The sequence below is a fragment of the Grampus griseus genome (assembly GCF_964374135.1).
Source record: "Grampus griseus genome assembly, chromosome: 15".
Taxonomy (NCBI): Eukaryota; Metazoa; Chordata; class Mammalia; order Artiodactyla; family Delphinidae; genus Grampus; species Grampus griseus.
Genome location: NC_139009.1, coordinates 10,710,371 through 10,730,764, shown reverse-complemented (window position 1 = coordinate 10,730,764; position 20,394 = coordinate 10,710,371). Strand labels below are relative to the sequence as shown.

The 20,394-nt window shown below is 44.0% G+C and overlaps 1 protein-coding gene across 2 annotated transcripts in view; it reads left to right on the top strand.

Annotated features, from left to right (window-relative positions):
• NBAS (NBAS subunit of NRZ tethering complex) overlaps positions 1-20,114 on the top strand; it is a 341,832-nt gene extending 321,718 nt beyond the window's left edge. For both annotated transcript variants that reach the window (XM_082672572.1, XM_082672571.1), the window contains 2 exons: positions 1,696-1,824; positions 19,736-20,114. In XM_082672572.1, coding sequence (XP_082528698.1) covers positions 1,696-1,824; positions 19,736-20,011 — 405 coding nt within the window. In that variant the 3' untranslated portion in view covers positions 20,012-20,114. The remainder of the gene's footprint in view (positions 1-1,695; positions 1,825-19,735) is intronic.
• The last annotated feature ends 280 nt before the right edge of the window (positions 20,115-20,394 follow it).

Sequence of the window (20,394 nt, the reverse complement as noted above, 5' to 3'; positions counted from 1 at the left end):
CAAGCTTAAGTGAAATTGAATAAAATTTAAAATGCAGTTTCTCAGTTGCACTAGCCACATCTCAAATGCTCACAAGCCCCACGTGGCCCACGGCTGCCCTGCTGGACAGCGCAGCTCAGAGCATCCCGTGGTGAGAGGGAGGTCTCCCGTGCAGGCGCTGCTCTCAGAGGACTGTGCAGGGTGGGAAGGCGAGGCCGTAAGGGTACAGGGAGGAGGGCGGAGGAAGCAGGTTGGTGCGTGGCAGCCGGGCTGGACTGTCACGCACGGGGGTTTATATTTCGTCTTCCCAAGTGTTTTCTGCAGGTATTGGCATCCCAGATTAAAAATCCGCATTTCTCTTTGGCCCAGATGCTGGGCGAGAGGCCTCTGTATGTGGTACGTGCCTTAAGGCATGCAGAGCACTTTCCTGAATGAGAATCCGTGTTTGAAGCACACATTTTACAGAACTGTTACCCAGCCGATATTGATCATTCTCACACGGGTTTGGGGGGCACAGCCTGATTTCCAGCGGTGGCCTGCTGGGTGCAAGCCAATAAAAGACAATGAGTGGAATTCCAAAGAGACCTTTATCCCAAGCTTTAAGAAGGGCTTCTTTATGTCAGCCTTCTTTTATCTACTCTTTATAATAACGTAAAGGAATTATGAAAATGTCATGCATTTGAGTTTTCCTCCTCCGATGTGCTCCTGTTGGAGTAGCACAAGAGGAAGGTCGTCCCACACAGGGCGGTGACCCCCAGTTCTTTCAAAAACAGCCCTCGCTTTATATAATGAGGTTGCGCTCTTTGTCCGGTCTCTGGTCCAAGTGTTCTGTTCTTCACGTTACAGCTAAAGTCAGGACATCGAGGGAACATGTAACTCAGCAGGGAAGAATAGCTTGAAAATTTATTTTCTGTGCTTTTATACTTTTGTTGTGAAAGACTATCGTTCGTTATCTTATAGAAAAGCCTGCTCTCTGATGGCAGGTTCAGCCAGCATAAAAAAAGGGCCGCGAATAAAATGCAAATATGTCTGTGACAATCTAAATCCATTTTCATTTTTCTGGACCACAGGTACTTTTTATGAAGATGGAGCATCTTAAGTATATCAAGCATCCAGTTTACATTGACATTAACTATAAACAGGTTTTAAAATATGCGAATTGCTGATTTCCTTTATTACAGTGGGTGATAACTAGATATTTTTGATAATTTTAACAATTGACAATAGTTTTTATTGTTAAGCGTCTAGTATATGCTGAGCATTGTACATTATTATTCACTAATACTTATTCACACACACACACACACACACACACACACACACACACACACACACACACACACACACACACACACACACACCCCACACTGCAGAGTAGATAGTTTACCTCTGTTTTACGTGGGAGGAAACTAGAGCTCTGAGAGTTTAGGAAAATAAATTCCAGTCCTATATCCATCCATCGGGACCCTATGCAGCCATTAAAGTAGCAGCGTTGAGATGAATATCTGGTACTTGGAGAGATTTTGTGAATAGATGGTGAAGCGCGTGAAGCAGGTACCGGACACTGGATCGGGTGGTCCCATGTGTGCATTTTGTACAGACACACACACACACACACTCATAGGAAAAGGTGTGGAAAGACTCAAGCAGAATCATGCCAGCGCTTCGACGCGCTCCCTTTCCTTGTCACTCACAAAGTTGCCCTTGTGCTTCCAGGGTGTGAAGGAGCTATGCTCGCTGCTGCAGCACCAGGCCCTGCTGCTCCCGTCTCTGAAGCTTCTCCTCGAGAGCCGAGATGAGCGTCTGCACGCCATGGCCCTGGACCACATCACTGCCATTGCTAAGGTGCTCCCTGCGGAATTTCTTTCTTATGTTTCAGAGAAATGAATTAGTAATGCCATTCTCATCAAGAACAACCGTGATTTACTCAGGACTATTTTATCTCCACTCTGACCACATTAGCTGTTTCTGTTTGTCTAAGCAGTAGGTATTTGTCTCTTTCACAAACATTCACTAAACCCCTCCCATGAACCACACTCTGGGTTTAGGTGCCAAGAATACAAACCCAGATCATGACGCATTTTCTCTAGAGAAGCCGTGTATTAGCCTCAAGAAAATGTCAGAGCAGCCTGGGACTAGCGGGCTAGTCCTTGCCACTTGAAATCTTGGTCGAGGAGCTCCTAGCATCAAGCAGGTTTTCTGTGCCTGCATGTGTTTGGTTATCTACTAATAAAAGGTGACAAAGAGTCATGTTTCCTGGCACCATCGGGAATCTCGAGCTCGTGTTTCCTCTGGCGGCTGACAGCACCACTGAAGCCCCTCCTCGTTGGAGGAATGGGGGGCTAGTGTCAAGGCTGGAGTGTCCTCCCTCAAGTTGTTGCCTTGTTATCATGGTTAAGGAAGAAGCTTTCACTTCCCTTTTTAAATTTTACACTTTAGGGTTAGATAGCTCAGGGTTGTGTTTAATGAATCTGCATTGTATTGTCCTTACGAAGCCCTTCTGCAGGGCGGTCATTCTTTCACTTGAAGCGCGTATGTGTGTGCTTTAACAAAAACATAAGAGGATGTCTTTTAGGGACCAGGGAGGGCAGCAGGATCCTAGAGCAGTGGTGCAGTGAAGAGATTGATGAACAGATGTCATGGATGTACAATGTTGTCAATGACAAAGGATGCAGAAAGCAGAACATAATTGCATTTGGAAACAGTAATAGTGAACAAAATGAGAAAAACCTAGTGCCTTTATTCATTTAGATATATTTTCAAAATAATGTAAAGTTTCTCTAAAGATTTTGTGTTGATAAAAATGCCCTTCGTGGGGCTTCCCTGGTGGCGCAGTGGTTGAAAGTCCGCCTGCTGATGCAGGGGACACGGGTTCGTGCCCCCGTCCGGGAAGGTCCCACATGCCGCGGAGCGTCTGGGCCCGTGAGCCATGGCCGCTGAGCCTGCGCGTCTGGAGCCTGTGCTCCACAACGGGAGAGGCCACAATGGTGAGAGGCCCGCGTACAGGAAAAAAAAAAAAAAATGCTTCGTTATCACTGATATTTGAGCATGACAAGGGCCTTTCTAGAAACTAGACTGAAGTAGGGAATTGAGGGGACTTGTCCAGTGGTAACCTCCCTGTCTCTCTGTGCTGAAATAAAACTTGCATAATGTTGGGAATTTATAAGAAACTAAGAACTGCAGTGAGATTATTTTTTTCTTAGCTGATTTTTAATTGCAAATCCAAGACATCGGGAAGAAGGGAAAACTGGAGAAAATCAGGCTGCATACTTTAAGTGTCTTTTTTCCCTCACCGCCGTTTAACGTATTCATATCTCTGCTCAGGTCTTCCCACTAAAACTTGCCATGGGCCTCTTTGAGCATAAAACAGTGATGTATTTAAACATTGCCGTTCCCCGTTCGTCCTGTGTAGGGCATTCCTGACACACTCCTGAATTCCATAGGTGAGCGTGTCAGTTTTCATTTTAAAGATTCTTTATCTCAAATGCATCAGAACTGCAACTAGAAGGGGGGCTCCCTAACTGTGAACCAGCCCTGCTGCCTGCCACACACCCCTGCATACACGCATGTGCACACGCACACGTGCACACACCATCAAAATAAGAAATCAAATGGGAATGTTGCATCACCCAAGCCATTTTTAAATGGCACTAGTTTCCCCCCATATAACACTTTGATCTGCACGTTTGACGTGCAGCACTGTGCTAAAAGTCTGTGGGTGGTTCGCCTAGGGTTGTGGTGAGAACACCCAAACCCTCTGTGGCCTTCAGGTGCGAAAAGCAAAGCCAGAGGTGTAAATTGCTGAGGCGAGTCACTTACCTACCACGGAGACCCTTACTTTTAGGAATTCAGTAATGACGCTGACTTGTAACTTCTCTGCACTAAGTTGAGGACTCACATTAGGCTGGCCCATCTGTGACCTTCAGGTGTGTCCATGGAAGCTTTTGCATCCTCCAGAGAAATAAAGTGTTGCAGATTTTTCCAGTTTTTAAACATTTTTTAACTTCTTGTTTTGAGATAGTTTTAAGTTCACATTCAGTTGTAGAAAATAACAGCAAGATTTTTTGTACCCTTCACCCAGTTTCCCCAAGTGGTAACATCTTGCATGACTATAGTATCATTATCACCAAGACGTTGACAGTGATACAGTCTCTGGACCTGATTTGGATTTCACAGTTTTACGTGCCCTCGTGTGTGTGTGTGTGTGTGTGTGTGTGTGTGTGTGTGTGTGTGTGTCTGTGCGTAAAGTTCTATGCAGTATTGTCCCCTGGGGATTCATGTGACTACAGTGAGGACCCAGAGCAGCTCCATCACAAGGACCCCCCAGGCCACCCCTTATAGCCACAGCCAGCCCCTCCCTCCCCCACCCACCCAGCAGCCAGTGGCAGCTGCTAATCTGTTCTCCATCTCTGTAATTTTGTCGTTTCAAGAGTGCGATATAAATGAAAAGAGATTACTATAATTTATCCTTGCTCTCCCAGCACCATTAAAAAGTCATGTTATACTTTTCTAAGGGAAGAGTTTCATTGGTCCTTTTTGCAGGGCTCCTGTCAAGCTATTTTAAATCATACTTGGTATTACAGTGAAGAATATGAAATGTTGGCTTTCTTTTTTTGTGTTTATTTTGCTATTCACTCTGTCCATTACTGTTGGTGCAGGGGGCTGAGTTCATCAGTAACTTGTTTCTGCCCTTTTGGTTGTTGACGGTAATTCCTGTTGACATTGAAAAAAACAACAAAAGCAAAAAACATTTGTCAAAGGAACTCCTCTGATGGGCAATTGTTCCTGCACAGTGCATGGATCCAGGCAGAAAAACGCCTCCACTTGCTTGCTGATAGCTTGTATTATTCTGCTATTTGTTATAAGATACTGACAGCTTTATATGTGTTTACATTTAAAAGGATGGTACTTAATGCTGATGCCAGAGATTATACCAGCTTCTCCGCCAATAGCGGTGCTCACTTCTTTCTCTAAACTGTTCTGAAATTGCAAGCCTCTGGTGTTTGGCATGTCCTTACAAATAGCCAACAGCTTCTTTCCTAGGCCAGAAATAGAAAGGCCTTCTTAGAGATGATGTCGCTGATGAATAATTAAAACCCTGGTGTGGTCCTGACTGCCGGATCACCCTCTCCATCAGCCTTGTGAGATTTAGAGCTCACCTGCAAAACCTTCTTCTCTCCAAGAAGTATATTCGTTGCTGGTGAGTTTGAATCTCATCTCTGGATACTTTCTACCAGGTGGAAGTCTCTTGACTCATTCCATCAAAGTAAGCAGATGTGTATTTACAATAGCTTCACAGACTGAAACATTTCCCGGTTCATAATTCCGGACGTGTGGTGGCTTCTGCTCTTCACTGCGTCGTCCTTTAGTGCTGCTCAGTGCCTCTGCCCCGACGCCACATCACAGGGACTGCCCTGGACCACGTGCCTATTAAAAGAATCATTCATGGAAGGGTTTAAGACCTTTGGCACCTAATTAAGCGTTTCTCCCTGATGCTAGTAATAACTATCTTCCAGTACCAACTGTGCCAGGTGTTATAATAGGAACATCCTGACCTTCCCTTTTTAATAATCCTCTGGAAAGATACCATTCCGGCTTCGCAGATGAAAACACTGAGCCTCAGAGGTCATACGGCTAGTAAGTAGCCTGACCTGAAATTGAAACCCTGGATCCAGCGTTCAGAGCCTGTACTTGACCACGCCGCTTCTTTTGACCTAACTTAGTGGGCTCTCTGATATTGGAAAAGGGTTGTCTCCACGGGGTAGTGAACTTGCTGAAAGCATCTTGAACCATATAATATCAGCACTGAAAAGAGCAGCGCAGAGCTAGCTTGACAGCTTGCCCGGTACAGGGCTTCCTTTTCCAAATCCGCTAAGTCACTGGGCCCTGGTCCAGCCCGGCTAGGGGTGGGGAGCTGACCACTCCCTGAGTGCTCTGCGCTGTGCTCTGAAAGCCCTCATAAGAGAGCACCTCTACAATGAAGCCTGCAGCCTTTATCTTGAACATGTGGATCTCAGTTCTGCCCGGTGCAGTTGCTTCCACAACACAGTCCTTCATGGTTTTTTAATAAATGTGATTCTTATCTCCTTTAATTTTGCCATGAAGGTACTGGAACCTCCCAACATTACTCGCAGTGACCAGTGTCTAGGTTGGAGGGAGAGCTTTAAAGATTCTCAGAAAAGCATGCTTGGATTAACATGTTTACAGTCGACCCTTGAACAGCACAGGGGTTAAGCCACGTGTAAGTTAGGCTTGGCCCTCTGTATCCGAGGCTCCTCCGAATCCACATCTGAGGTTCCTCCACATCCGTGGATTCAACCAACGAGGGACTGTGCAGTGCTGTAGTATTTCCTACTGAAAAAAAATCCACATGTAAGTGGCCCAGCACAGTTCATACCCACGTTGTTCACGGGCCAACATGTATATAAAACCGGGAAACCTTCCTTTCTTTGTTCCCCCTTTAACTCAATCCATATTTCCAACAAGGACCTCCCTGGTGAGCATCTGTCCCCGCTGTAGCGCTGCCGTAATATTGCCTTCTCGCGTTGAAGTCAGGCTCACACATGTCCCCCACAACCTCGGCGTGCTGTGATAACAGGGACCTTGGGCTGGGCTCCTAACAACCCTGTTTGGTGTCTGCAAAGCCTTTCTTTTGTTTTGGCCCTTATGTCAGCTGGTTTTCTTCTAAGCGTATCCAAACCAGCTTAGGCTGAAGCGATCCAGTCATGCAAAGAAGGATCAAGTAAGTGAGTGTTTTCCTGTATCTCTTACAGATACCAATTGCCATTAAACTGATCTATTTTTTTTAACATCTTTATTGGAGTATAATTGCTTTACAATGGTGTGTTAGTTTCTGCTTTATAACATAGTGAATCGGCTATACGTATACATATATCCCCATATCTCCTCCCTCTTGCGTCTCCCTCCCACCCTCCCTATCCCACCCCTCTAGGTGGTCACAAAGCACCGAGCTGATCTCCCTGTGCTATGTGGCTGCTTCCCACTAGCTATCTATTTTATGTTTGGTAGTGTATATATGTCCATGCCACTCTCACTTCGTCCCAGCTTACCCTTCCCCCTCCCCGTGTCCTCAAGTCCATTCTCTACGAAACTGACCTATTTTTACAATCACTGTTCTTTTGTCTCTTTTAGTACCAGGCTCTTTTTCTCAGAATTTTGGGCATATCTACTTATTTCTAAATACCATTTTAACTTGTACATACCTAGACATGTTGCTTTCACCCATCTTCCTTCATCCTCAGCTGGTAGTTGGTCTTCTCAGTGAAGGAAGCTCTGCAACAGAATATCTCCCAATCGTCTCAGCTGGTTGCCTCTAGCGACAGGCAGCTCACTGCCTATGGGCTAACCTATTAGATTTCTAGACAGCTCTGATGGGTGGCTGCCTTACTTAGTGTGAACAGACATATAAAGCACCATTGTGCGTAGGCTGGTACTGTGTGCTGGAGTGAGGAATGCGTAAGACATTTGTAAAGACGAAATAAAATACACATCCCTCTGTGTAGAGGAATTGTCTCATCAGGAGATTGACATATGAAATAATAACACAAGGAATTAAGCAAAGTAGAAAGGGGGCAAGTACAAAGTTTGGAGCCAGCCAAACTCAGGGCCCCAGAATGGGTCATAGAGGTGACCAAGCTTGAATCTTCAAAGATTCTCTCCCATTGTTAGATCCTCAGTCAGAGGATTGTCCTAATTTTGGATTTAGAAGAGGTATGTATGCTACTAAATCCCATGCCAGGAGTGGAGCTGATGGTATGCCAAGAAATGGAGTCTGAATGTCATGCAAACAGATAGAGAAACAAAAAGTTACCTGCAGGCATTTTTCTTATTCCAAGTATACACTTCTGTTGTTCTTTTATTTTTCTGCACTTGTAGTTGATATATTTAATAACTTTTATTAGTAATAGGATATGTAGCAGTGAGACAAATATCCTTCCCTAAAGTAAACAGTGAAATAATATTAAATAAACTTCTTTAAAGTAATTGAAATGAGGTCCTGCATGCATTGGGCTACTGGGATTTCAGCTTCTCTCCTTACTGTAATTACTCTTAGCTTCGTACAGATCCATAAAGTCAAAGATTTAATTCAGAGAAGGTTCATTACCTATTGTTGAAACAGGAATTAAGCAGTTAACATTTTAATGGCTTGGAAGACAGTAGTGCTTTGTGCTTTAATAAGTTTTTTTCCCCAAGATCTGCAAAGTTTCATTTATTCTCAAAAATTAATCACCGACCAAAAAAAAAAAAAAATCACTGACAGAGAAGGCAAGGCTTTTACTCATTGTATGATATATGTAAGGCCTCCTTCTTCTTCTGTGCTTTATTCCTGATTTGTTTGACTGTAATAACTCCAGCCATTTACTGAACTTGAACTCTACACCAGGCATTGTGCTAGTCAGTTAAAAACATAGATTATCTCAACCTCTGTCTGTTTTCTGTATTTCACATGTGGAAACTGGGGCCTGGAGAGATTATCCTTAACAAGGTCATACATCTATGTAGCTAAAAAGCCAGGATTGGAAATTGGTCTCTCACCCAAAAGCCTGTCTGCTTTTTCTTCACAAGACGACTACATCGCACTCTAATTCAGAGTTATTTGATCAGAGGAATTAAATCAACTAATCCTCCTGGACTTTGACATGTTTATTTCAAACATCCAACTGACTCCAAAAGTGACCGAATATATTTTCTTCCTCAAGCCCTTAAAGCACCAATCGAGGAGCGGCTGGGAGCCCAGGCAGCAACACAACCCAGTCGGGCAGACGGGCGAGGGTGAGCACCGGGCTCAGCGCCGCTCCAACTCCAGCATCGCACTCCTGACCACCGCGCGGCCCACGGCAGACGGAGTCCGCGAGAGTGTGCCCCAGAGCTCGGCGAAGTTACCTGCCGAAGCTCCGCTCCCGTGAAAGCAGTCCCTGCCGGCACCCTCCGCTTCCCTACCCGCTCGCCAGCCATGTGGATGAAAGACTCTTGGTGCTGCAGACAGGAGTCACTGCTGTGCCTCTGAGGTGGGAGAGCCAACTTCAGGACACTGGTCCACAAGAGGCCTCCCAGCTCCACGTAATATCAAATGGCGAAAATCTCCCAGAGATCTCCATCTCAACACCAACACCTAGCTTCACTCAACGACCAGCAAGCTCCAGTGCTGGACACCCTATGCAAAACAACTAGCAAGACAGGAACACAACCCCACCCATTAGCAGAGAGGCTGCCTAAAATCAAAGTAAGTCCACAGACACCCCAAAACACACCACCAGAGCTGGATCTGCCCACCAGAAAGACAAGATCCAGCCTCATTCACCAGAACATAGGCACTAGTCCCCTCCACCAGGAAGCCTACACAACCCACTGAACCAACTTTAGCCACTGGGGACAGACACCAAAAACAACGGGAACTACGAACCTGCAGCCTTCAAAAAGAAGACCCCAAACACAGTAAGATAAGCAAAATGAGAAGACAGAAAAACACACAGCAGATGAAGGTGCAAGATAAAACCCCACCAGACCTAACAAATGAAGAGGAGATAGGCAGTCTACCTGAAAAAGAATTCAGAGTAATGATAGTAAAGACGATCCAACATCTTGGAAATAGAAGAGAGCAAATGCAAGAAACATTTAACAAGGACCTAGAAGAACTAAAGATGAAACAAGCAACGATGAACAACACAATAAATGAAATTAAAAATTCTCTAGATGGGATCAATAGCAGAATAACTGAGGCAGAAGAACGGATAAGTGACCTGGAACATAAAATAGTGGAAATAACTACCGCAGAGCAGAATAAAGAAAAAAGAATGAAAAGAACTGAGGACAGTCTCAGAGACCTCTGGGACAACATTAAACGCACCAACATTCGAATTATAGGGGTTCCAGAAGAAGAAGAGAAAAAGAAAGGGACTGAGAAAATATATGAAGAGATTATAGTTGAAAACTTCCCTAATATGAGAAAGGAAATAGTTAATCAAGTCCAGGAGGCACAGAGAGTTCCATACAGGATAAATCCAAGGAGAAACACACCAAGACACATATTAATCAAACTGTCAAAAATTAAATACAAAGAAAACATATTAAAAGCAGCAAGGGAAAAACAAATAATACACAAGGGAATCCCCATAAGGTTAACAGCTGATCTTTCAGCAGAAACTCTGCAAGCCAGAAGGGACTGGCAGGACATATTTAAAGTGATGAAGGAGAAAAACCTACAACCAAGATTACTCTACCCAGCAAGGATCTCATTAAGATTTGATGGAGAAATTAAAACCTTTACAGACAAGCAAAAGCTGAGAGAGTTCAGCACCATCAAACCAGCTTTACAACAAATGCTAAAGGATCTTCTCTAGGCAAGAAACACAAGAGAAGGAAAAGACCTACAATAACAGACCCAACACAATTAAGAAAATGGGAATAGGAACATACAAATAGAAATTACCTTAAATGTAAATGGATTAAACGCTCCCACCAGAAGACACAGACTGGCTGAATGGATACAAAAACAAGACCCATATATGTGCTGTCTACAAGAGATCCACTTCAGACCTAGAGACACATACAGACTGAAAGTGAGGGGATGGAAAAAGATATTCCACGCAAATGGAAACCAGAAGAAAGCTGGAGTAGCAATTCTCATATCAGACAAAATAGACTTTAAAATAAAGACTATTACAAGAGACAAAGAAGGACACTACATAATGATCAAGGGATCGATCCAAGAAGAAGATATAACAATTGTAAATATCTATGCACCTAACATAGGAGCACCTCAGTACATAAGGCAAATACTAACAGCCATATAAGGGGAAATCTACAGTAACTCATTCATAGTAGTGGACTTTAACACCCCACTTTCACCAATGGACAGATCATTCAAAATGAAAATAAATAAGGAAACACAAGCTTTAAATGGTACATTAAACAAGATGGACTTAATTGATATTTATAGGACATTCCATCCAAAAACAACAGAATACACAATTTTCTCAAGTGCTCATGGAACATTCTCCAGGATAGATCACATCCTGGGTCACAAATCAAGCCTTGGTAAATTTAAGAAAATTGAAATTGTATCAAGTATCTTTTCCGGCCACAACGCTATGAGACTAGATATCAATTACAGGAAAAGATCTGTAAAAAATACAAACACATGGAGGCGAAACAATACTTAATAACGAAGTGGTCATTGAAGAAATCAAAGAGGAAATCAAAAAATACCTAGAAACAAATGACAATGGAGACACAATGACCCAAAACCTGTGGCATGCAGCAAAAGCAGTTCTAAGAGGGAAGTTTATAGCAATACAATCCTACCTTAAGAAACAGGAAACATCTTGAATAAACAACCTAACCTTTCACCTAAAGAAATTAGAGAAAGAAGAACAAAAAACCCCAAAGTTAGCAGAAGGAAAGAAATCATAAAGATCAGATCAGAAATAAATGAAAAAGAAATGAAGGAAATGATAGCAAAGATCAAGAAAACTAAAAGCTGGTTCTCTGAGAAGATAAACAAAATTGATAAACCATTAGCCAGACTCATCAAGAAAAAAAGGGAGAAGACTCAAATCATAGAATTAGAAATGAAAAAGTAGAAGTAACAACAGACACTGCAGAAATACAAAAGATCATGAGAGATTACTACAAGCAACTCTATGCCAATAAAATGGACAACCTGGAAGAAATGGACACATTCTTAGAAATGCACAACCTGCCAAGACTGAATCAGGAAGAAATAGAAAATATGAACAGACCAATCACAAGCACTGAAATTGAAACTGTGATTAAAAATCTTCCAACAAACAAAAGCCCAGGACCAGATGGCTTCACAGGCGAATTCTAGCAAACATTTAGAGAAGAGCTAACACCTATCCTTCTCAAACTCTTCCAAAATATAGCAGAGGGAGGAACACTCCCAAACTCATTCTACGAGGCCACCATCACCCTGATACCAAAACCAGACAAGGATGTCACAAAGAAAACTACAGGCCAATATCACTGATGAACATAGATGCAAAAATCCTCAACAAAATACTAGCAAACAGAATCCAACAGTACATTAAAAGGATCATACACCATGATCAAGTGGGGTTTATCCCAGGAATGCAAGGATTCTTCAGTATACACAAATCAATCAACGTGATACACCGTATTAACAAATTGAAGGAGAAAAACCATATGATCATCTCAATAGATGCAGAGAAAGCTTTTGACAAAATTCAACACCCATTTATGATAAAAACCCTGCAGAAAGTAGGCGTAGAGGGAACTTTCCTCAACATAATAAAGGCCATATCTGACAAACCCACAGCCAATATCGTCCTCAATGGTGAAAAACTGAAAGCATTTCCACTAAGATCAGGAACAAGACAAGGTTGCCCGCTCTCACCACTCTTATTCAACATAGCTTTGGAAGTTTTAGCCACAGCAATCAGAGAAGAAAAGGAAATAAGAGGAATCCAAATCAGAAAAGAAGAAGTAAAGCTGTCACTGTTTGCAGATGACATGATACTATACATAGAGAATCCTAAAGATGCTACCAGAAAACTACTAGAAGTAATCAATGAATTTGGTAAAGTAGCAGGTTACAAAATTAGTGCACAGAAATCTCTTGCATTTCTATACACTAATGATGAAAAATCTGAAAGTGAAATCAAGGAAACACTCCCATTTACCACTGCAACAAAAAGAATAAAATAGCTAGGAATAAACCTACCTAAGGAGACAGAAGACCTGTATGCAGAAAATTATAAGATGCTGATGAAAGAAATTAAAGATAATACAAACAGATGGAGAGATGTGCCATGTTCTTGGATTGGAAGAATCAACATTGTGAAAATGACTCTACTACCCAAAGCAATCTACAGATTCAGTGCAATCCCTATCAAACTACCACTGGCATTTTTCACAGAGCTAGAACAAAAAATTTCACAATTTGTAGGGGAACACCAAAGACCCCGAATAGCCAAAGCAATCTTGAGAACGAAAAATGGAGCTGGAGGAATCAGGCTCCCTGACTTCAGACTATACTACAAAGCTACAGTAATCAAGACAGTATGGTACTGGCTCAAAAACAGAAATATAGATCAATGGAACAGGTTAGAAATCCCAGAGATAACCCCACGCACATATGGTCACCTTATCTTTGATAAAGGAGGCAGGAATATACAGTGGAGAAAGGACAGCTTCTTCAATAAGTGGTGCTGGGAAAACTGGACAGGTACATGTAAAAGTATGAGATTAGATCACTCCCTAACACCATACACAAAAATAAGCTAAAAATGCATTAAAGGCCTAAATGTAAGGCCAGACACTATCAAACTCTTGGAGGAAAACATAGGCAGAACACTCTATGACATAAATCACAGCAAGATCCTTTTTGACCCACCTCCTAGAGAAATGGAAATAAAAACAATTATAAACAAATGGGACCTAGTGAAACTGCAAAGCTTTTGCACAGCAAAGGAAACCATAAACAAGACCAAAAGGCAACCCTCAGAATGGGAGAAAATATTTGCAAATGAAGCTACTGATAAAGGATTAATCTCCAAAATTTACAAGCAGCTCATGCAGCTCAATAACAAAAAAAACAAACAACCCAATCTAAAAATGGGCAGAAGACCTAAATAGACATTTCTCCAAAGAAGATATACAGACTGCCAACAAACACATGAAAGAATGCTCAACATCATTAATCATTAGGGAAATGCAAATCAAAACTACCATGAGATATCACCTCACACCAGTCAGAACGGCCATCATCAAAAAATCTAGAAACAATAAATGCTGGAGAGGGTGTGGAGAAAAGGGAACACTCTTGCATTGCTGGTGGGAATGTGAATTGGTACGGCCACTATGGAGAACAGTATGGAGGTTCCTTAAAAAACTACAAATAGAACTACCATATGACCCAGCAATCCCACTACTGGGCATATACCCTGAGAAAACCATAGTGCAAAAGGAGTCATGTACCAAAATGTTCATTGCAGCTCTATTTACAATAGCCAGGAGATGGAAACAACCTAAGTGTCCATCATTGGATGAATGGATAAAGAAGATGTGGCACATGTATACAATGGAATATTAGCCATAAAAAGAAACGAAATTGAGCTATTTGTAATGAGGTGGATGGACCTAGAGTCTGTCATACAGAGTGAAGTAAGTCAGAAAGAGAAAGACAAATACCATATGCTAACATATATATGGAATTTAAGAAAAAAATAAAATGTCATGAAGAACCTAGGGGTAAGACAGGAATAAAGACACAGACCTACTAGAGAATGGACTTGAGGATATGGGGAGGGGGAAGGGTAAGCTGTGACAAAGTGAGAGAGTGGCATGGACAAGTATACACTACCAAAGGTAAAATCGATAGCTAGTGGGAAGCAGCCACATAGCACAGGGAGATCAGCTTCGTGCGTTGTGACCACCTAGAGGGGTGGGATAGGGAGGGTGGGAGGGAGGGAGACGCAAGAGGGAAGAGATATGGGAACATATGTATATGTATACCTGATTCACTTTGTTATAAAGCAGAAACTAACACACCATTGTAAAGCAGTTATACTCCAATAAAGATATTAAAAAAAAAAAAAGCACCAATCCAGCTGACGTCAGGGATGTTGATTTTCCCCAGACCATACACCAAAGTGATTCCCGACCAATTAAAAAGTTAAGATATTTTTAAAATCAGAAAATTGTATATATGTATATGTACATATACACACACCCACACAAACATACACATACACGCATACATATCAGATCCTTCAAGCCAGTATAGCTTCCAAGCTTTAAAGCAATAGGAAAAGGATCATAAAGGAACAGATCCTTTCCTATGATATAAAAATGTAAAACTTCTACAGGACAACAAATAACCAAAACAGAATTGCCAACAACAGATTAGAATGTCCATTATATCAATAACTAAAATCAAATTTAATGTTTAAGTTATACAAAGAACTCCTTCACATGTCTAAAATGATGTTGAAACTCCAGTTAATGAGCAAAGGATTTGATCCTTCCCACAAGAAAAAATAAAAATGACAGGAAATATATGGAAAAAATTCATTCTTGCAAATAAACAAATTAAAATCATCTTTGAGGTACCTATGCATATCTCCTAAATTAGCAAAATGAGTTTCTTTTCAAAACAATAACATCCAAAGCTGAGAAGTTTGCAGTGGAACTGACACACTCCTCCCCTGACAGCACCACTGTGAGCTGGACGGTCCACGTCACTGTGTGACTGCACTGCTCTCACAGCCTCAGCCAATGCTTTGCCCCGTGTACTGGTCTGCTCAGGCTGCCATAAGGAAGTACCACAGACTGGGCAACTCACACACTAGAAATCTGTTTTCTTGCAATCTTGGAGGCCCGGAGTCCAAGATCGAGGTGTCAGCGGGATTGATTTCTTCTGAGACCTCTCTCCGTGACTTGTAGATGGTTGCTTTCCCCCTGTGTCCGCATGTGGTTGCCTTTGGGTTTATGTGTGTGTCATCTTCTCTTCTTATAAAGACACCAATGAAACTGGATTAGGATTCACCCAAGTGACTCATTAAACCTTATTTACCTCTTTAAAGGCCCTGTCTCCAAATACAGTCACATTCTCATGTACTGGGGGGTAAGACTTCAATATATGAATTTGGGGGAATACATGTCATCCCCTAAGACCCCAGTTATACCTCTCCTAATAATTTATTTTAAGGAGATAATTCAAATAAAGAAAGGATATATGTAAAAACCATTCACTTGTAGTGTTTCAGTAATATCAAATGATTATAAACAGCTATTTATAGCAAGGGAAGTTAAAAAACTTGTTCAATAGACTACTTCGCCATTAAACTTTTTTTTTTTTTTTTTGCGGTACACGGGCCTCTCACTGCTGTGGCCTCTCCCGTTGCGGAGCACAGGCTCCACGCGCAGGCTCAGCGGCCATGGCTCACGGGCCCAGCCGCTCCGCGGCATGTGGGATCCTCCCGGACCAGGGCACGAACCCGTGTCCCCTGCATCGGCAGGTGGACTCTCAACCACTGCGCCACCAGGGAAGCCCCATTAACCTTTTTAGGAATGAAAACTGTGTGAAAATAGTTTTTAAAAATTCTCAACGTATGAGAAAAGTAGGTACAAGTGTCACAGGATTGATTGTGGAAATATATTTGCATATAGATAATTACTAGAGAGAAAAGGAGGATAAAATAATTTTCTTGTGGTGATCCTGATACAGACTTCTTCCTATTTTAAAACTATTTCCATTTTTTTTCTTTTTATTTCACAAAGAAAAATCAAGTGGGTTAGAATGAGTAGTTCTAACTGGTAAGACAGTTGTAGGCTTCTGTGGTAGGTAGTACCAGATGATTAGTGGCTTAAGTTAGGATTTTGTCAAAAACAAGAAAAACGAAGACAAGCTGAGGCTTGACAAAGTAACGTAGCAGCTCCACGATGTCGCGATGACGCCAGGAGCTCTGCTGCGCTTAGGAGGACCCAGGCTGGCCTTGGTGCCCCTGAGGCAGGCGGCTTGGTGTGTGCGGAGGAGCCGTTCTGGCTGCCTGTGACCTCGGGCAACCCTGGGCAATCCTCTCCTTCTCTGACTCTCAGGCTCCTCTTCATTAAAACGCAGTTGTTGCACTGGGTCCTTAGAAAGGCCTTCTCTTACTTTCTGTATTCTTTCATTCTCTGTGCTGTCCCAAATATGTACAGAATAAGTACGCAGTGTTTTCCTCGCACATACAATTATACAGTATACTCTGGGCATCCTGTACATCTTGCAAAGAGCCAGAATCAGGTAGAAGGCCAGAGAAAGGAAACAGAGTCCGCCCTGCGTTTCCCCAGCATTTGCTTATGAGGAACTAAAGCAGAATTACCCCATGCCCTCCCCTGGCCATGGCCCAGGCTCAGTGGAGGTCCGCGGTCCCTGCCTCCGCCACTCTCTAGGGAACCTCTGAGCGGGCCAGGACCACAGGGGAGACGTCGGAGTTCACTTCCGTGAGTACAGCCTTAGGCTTCCTCAGCCGGGATAGTAGACGGAGAGCTTTTGGAGGGTGGGCACCCACCCTGCCTTAGGACACGGGCAGTTATCCGAAAGGCACATCCCACGGGAAGCCAACTTTCAGGATGTCATTGCGCTGGAGAGAAGCAAACAGAAGAGGGGACCAGAGGGCAGCACTCACAGAACCCCTGAAAAATCCATCATTCCCTTTCTGGGAGCCTTTCAGGCCCCCGGAGGGAGGGGTCGTGAGTCAACAGGAAGAAGAATAAAGGTGTCTTAGCCTTGAAGACTTACTCAGGGCAGCGAAGAAAGTACCACACTGCGGTGTTTGGATGCTGAGGCTTTTATCCACGTATTTTATCAAACATTTGCCGGTAGCATCCTGGCACACTGTTCTCTCCTGGAGGGTTAGGTGGAAGGATTTTTTATTTTTAACAGTGAACCAAACTAACAACACGCACAGTAACTCAGCCGCCACTCGTGCGTGTGTGTGTGCGCGCGCGCTCACACGAGCGTGTGTCGAGGCTGCGGTGTACCGTGAAAGGACGCGAGCTTTGGAGTTACTCATTCTTCACGTGTTCATTCCACAGATCTTGCTGGGCTCCTCCCATGAGGCCCACGCTCTTCTGGGCCTGGGGCTGCAGGGTGAACAGAGGACACACCATCTGTGCTCTGGAGGAGCTCGTAGTCTGGGTCGGGGGGGAACAAACAGTAAACGCACGCCCTAGTCAGAGCTGAGGGCTCCTGGGCGGCAGCAGCCTTATGATGCTCGACACGTGGCTCTGAGCTCGCTGAGCCTCGGTTTATGCGTCTGTCAAATGAGATCAGAACGGTCTTAAAGGGATGTTTTAAGGCTTACAGAGAAGGTGCCTCAGTGGCACGTGAGGGCCTCTCAGGAAGTGGCAGGCACCGTGATGGAGTTCAGGTCCTGGTTCCTACTCTGGAGCAAAAGAGAAAGGAGGGAAGGAAGACATGCAGAACCTTCTTAAGCAGCCGCCCCAGTGGGGAGGATGGAAAGCTCTTCTGCCACTTTCAGCAGCAGAAAAACTGGTCTTGTACCAGTTGCTTTTGTCACCACCTGTAAAAACGAAAACAAACAAAAAGTGTGAAATTGAATTCAACGTCAGTGTCTTCCTGAGTCAGAGGTGGATGAGCGGAATGAAACGGTTGATGGAATGAGAGGCTGAAGAAAAGACGCCCAGAGTTTGCAAGACTCCAGTTCTGAGTCTAGAATCTTGTTCAATCGCGTACGTGTGCACTTTACAAAAATGTGACAGGTTTCAGTGAGGTAGGTTCATTCAGCCATTTAACGAGTGCGAATTAAACTGGATGCTGAAATGAAAGGGCTGCAGCCCCCCCGTGCCCTCAAGAAGCTCCCAGGGTGGTAGAAAGGCAGCCGGACCAAGCACCATAATACAGCGCGGAGAGGCCTGTGTACAGCGTCCTGGAGTGTGGGGTGAGGGGGGTCAGCTTGGCCAGGAGATCTAGGGGAAATGTCACCAAGAAGACAGCACTGGAGCTGACATCTTTGTGGGGGTTTGAAGGATCACTGGTTGGTAGGAAAGATAGGCACCGTCTGGTTATGGGCAGTAACTTTTACTCTCAGAACTTCTTTTGTTTTAATCCTCACGGCCAGTCGACGGCCTTGACCTTCTTGTCTCTAGTAGCCTTTCCTCTTTGTCACAGAACACTCACGCCGTGTACAGTTACGTAATAGAGTTGGTCCAAACATGAGATAATTGGCTTTGAAATGCCACATTATTTCTGTGGTTACTACACCCCAAACTATTAAAAGTGCACAGCGACACGAAGAAGCAGCTGTCGTGAAGCTGTTTTGTGACACCCCAACGTAAAGGAGAAGCTCTGAATTCTGGTCTGTGATTCGTGTTGACTTGCTTCCTTATGAAAATATGGACAATAATAAAACAAAAAAATATAAGCTAAGTGTCAAAGCCATGGAAAACCATGCCTAGGCCAAGAAGATAAGACCAGGGAGAAAGTACAGAAAATATGCCACTGATAGAGCACAGAAAACTTGTTCTAAAAAGGTGAGTTTGGTGCTGAGCTTTCTAGAGGCTTAAGCAAGAACAACTTCTGAACACCTCCTGTCGGCTACCGTATTTACAACAGTGGGGGGGATGGGTGTACTTTCTCAGTGGAGTAGAAGAAGGGTTTTCTTGTTCCGGAAAGAATTTTTCTCACAGGGATCTACATAAAGGAGAGGTTTGAGGTTAAAGAATATGGGCCGTGGTGAGGCACGAATGAAATGGTAAATGTGGTTGTTAACAAGCTCGAGCTTTGAAGTCATACTGACCTAATTCAGATTCTGGCTCCACAGTTTACCGACCACGATGTTAAGCGAAATTCTTAGCCATCAGTTTCCTAAAATGTGAAGTCAGGAGGTTAAAGTGCTGGCCTCACAGGGTAGACCGAGAGGACTCGGTGAAGGAGCACATGTCCGGCATTTAGCACAGATTCTGACACTCGATGTGGGAGCTGCCACTGTGATCCCAGGGCGTCTTGGTACGTGGCCATGTCTTACGTGAAAAGGAGACCGGGTCTGCCATCCTGTGTGTGTGACGCCAGAGACGCTCGTGCCCTGTGTGTGCTTCTCGGAACAGGCGCTGTTAGCCAGGGTAAAGGGGTTTCTGATGACAAAGGCAGAAGGGCAGCGCCCAGCACAGCAGCGGGGATGTGTCTGTGTCTGCTGGTGGGGAGTCAGCAACGCCCGCCCCTCACGCCTGCCTGTCTTACCTCTTGCAGGTGAATGATTCAAACTGCGACCGAGAACTTCTCTCCCTGCTCCTGGACGCCAAGCTCTTGGTGAAGTGTGTCTCCACTCCCTTCTACCCACGTATCGTCGAGCACCTCTTGGCCAGCCCCCAGCAAGGGCGCTGGGATGCAGAGGATCTCGCCAGACATCTGCGGGCAGCTGGCCACGAGGCCGAAGCCGGGTCACTCCTCCTGGCCGCGCGGGGCACCCATCGGGCCCTGAGGACCTTCAGCACAGCCCTGGGTGCGGCGCAGCACTGGGTGTGAGCACGCCCGCCCGTGGCCACCGCCGTCACCAGGCTCAGCTGTTTCCAGAGGCAACATGTGTACCTGTCAGTTGTTCTCAGTGGTTTCAGCGAATTGCAAATAAAGCTGTATATAAATGATGAGCAAGCTGCCACTTTTTTTTTTTTACTTTGTTTTCTTTCTTATAGCGACTGGTTAACATACTGTCCTACTAAGAGAGACTGGACTCTTCTTACTTATTTATTTATTTTTTTTTTTTTTAAACCATCTCTTATAGAATACAATTAATACAGTGTCTAAAACTTCAGTTCAGGGCGTTGGCTGTGGTGGTGGTGGAAGGGGAGAGCGTGTGGAATGGCCAGTGGCTGGAGCACGTCCTGGACGGAGGAAGGATGGACCTGGAG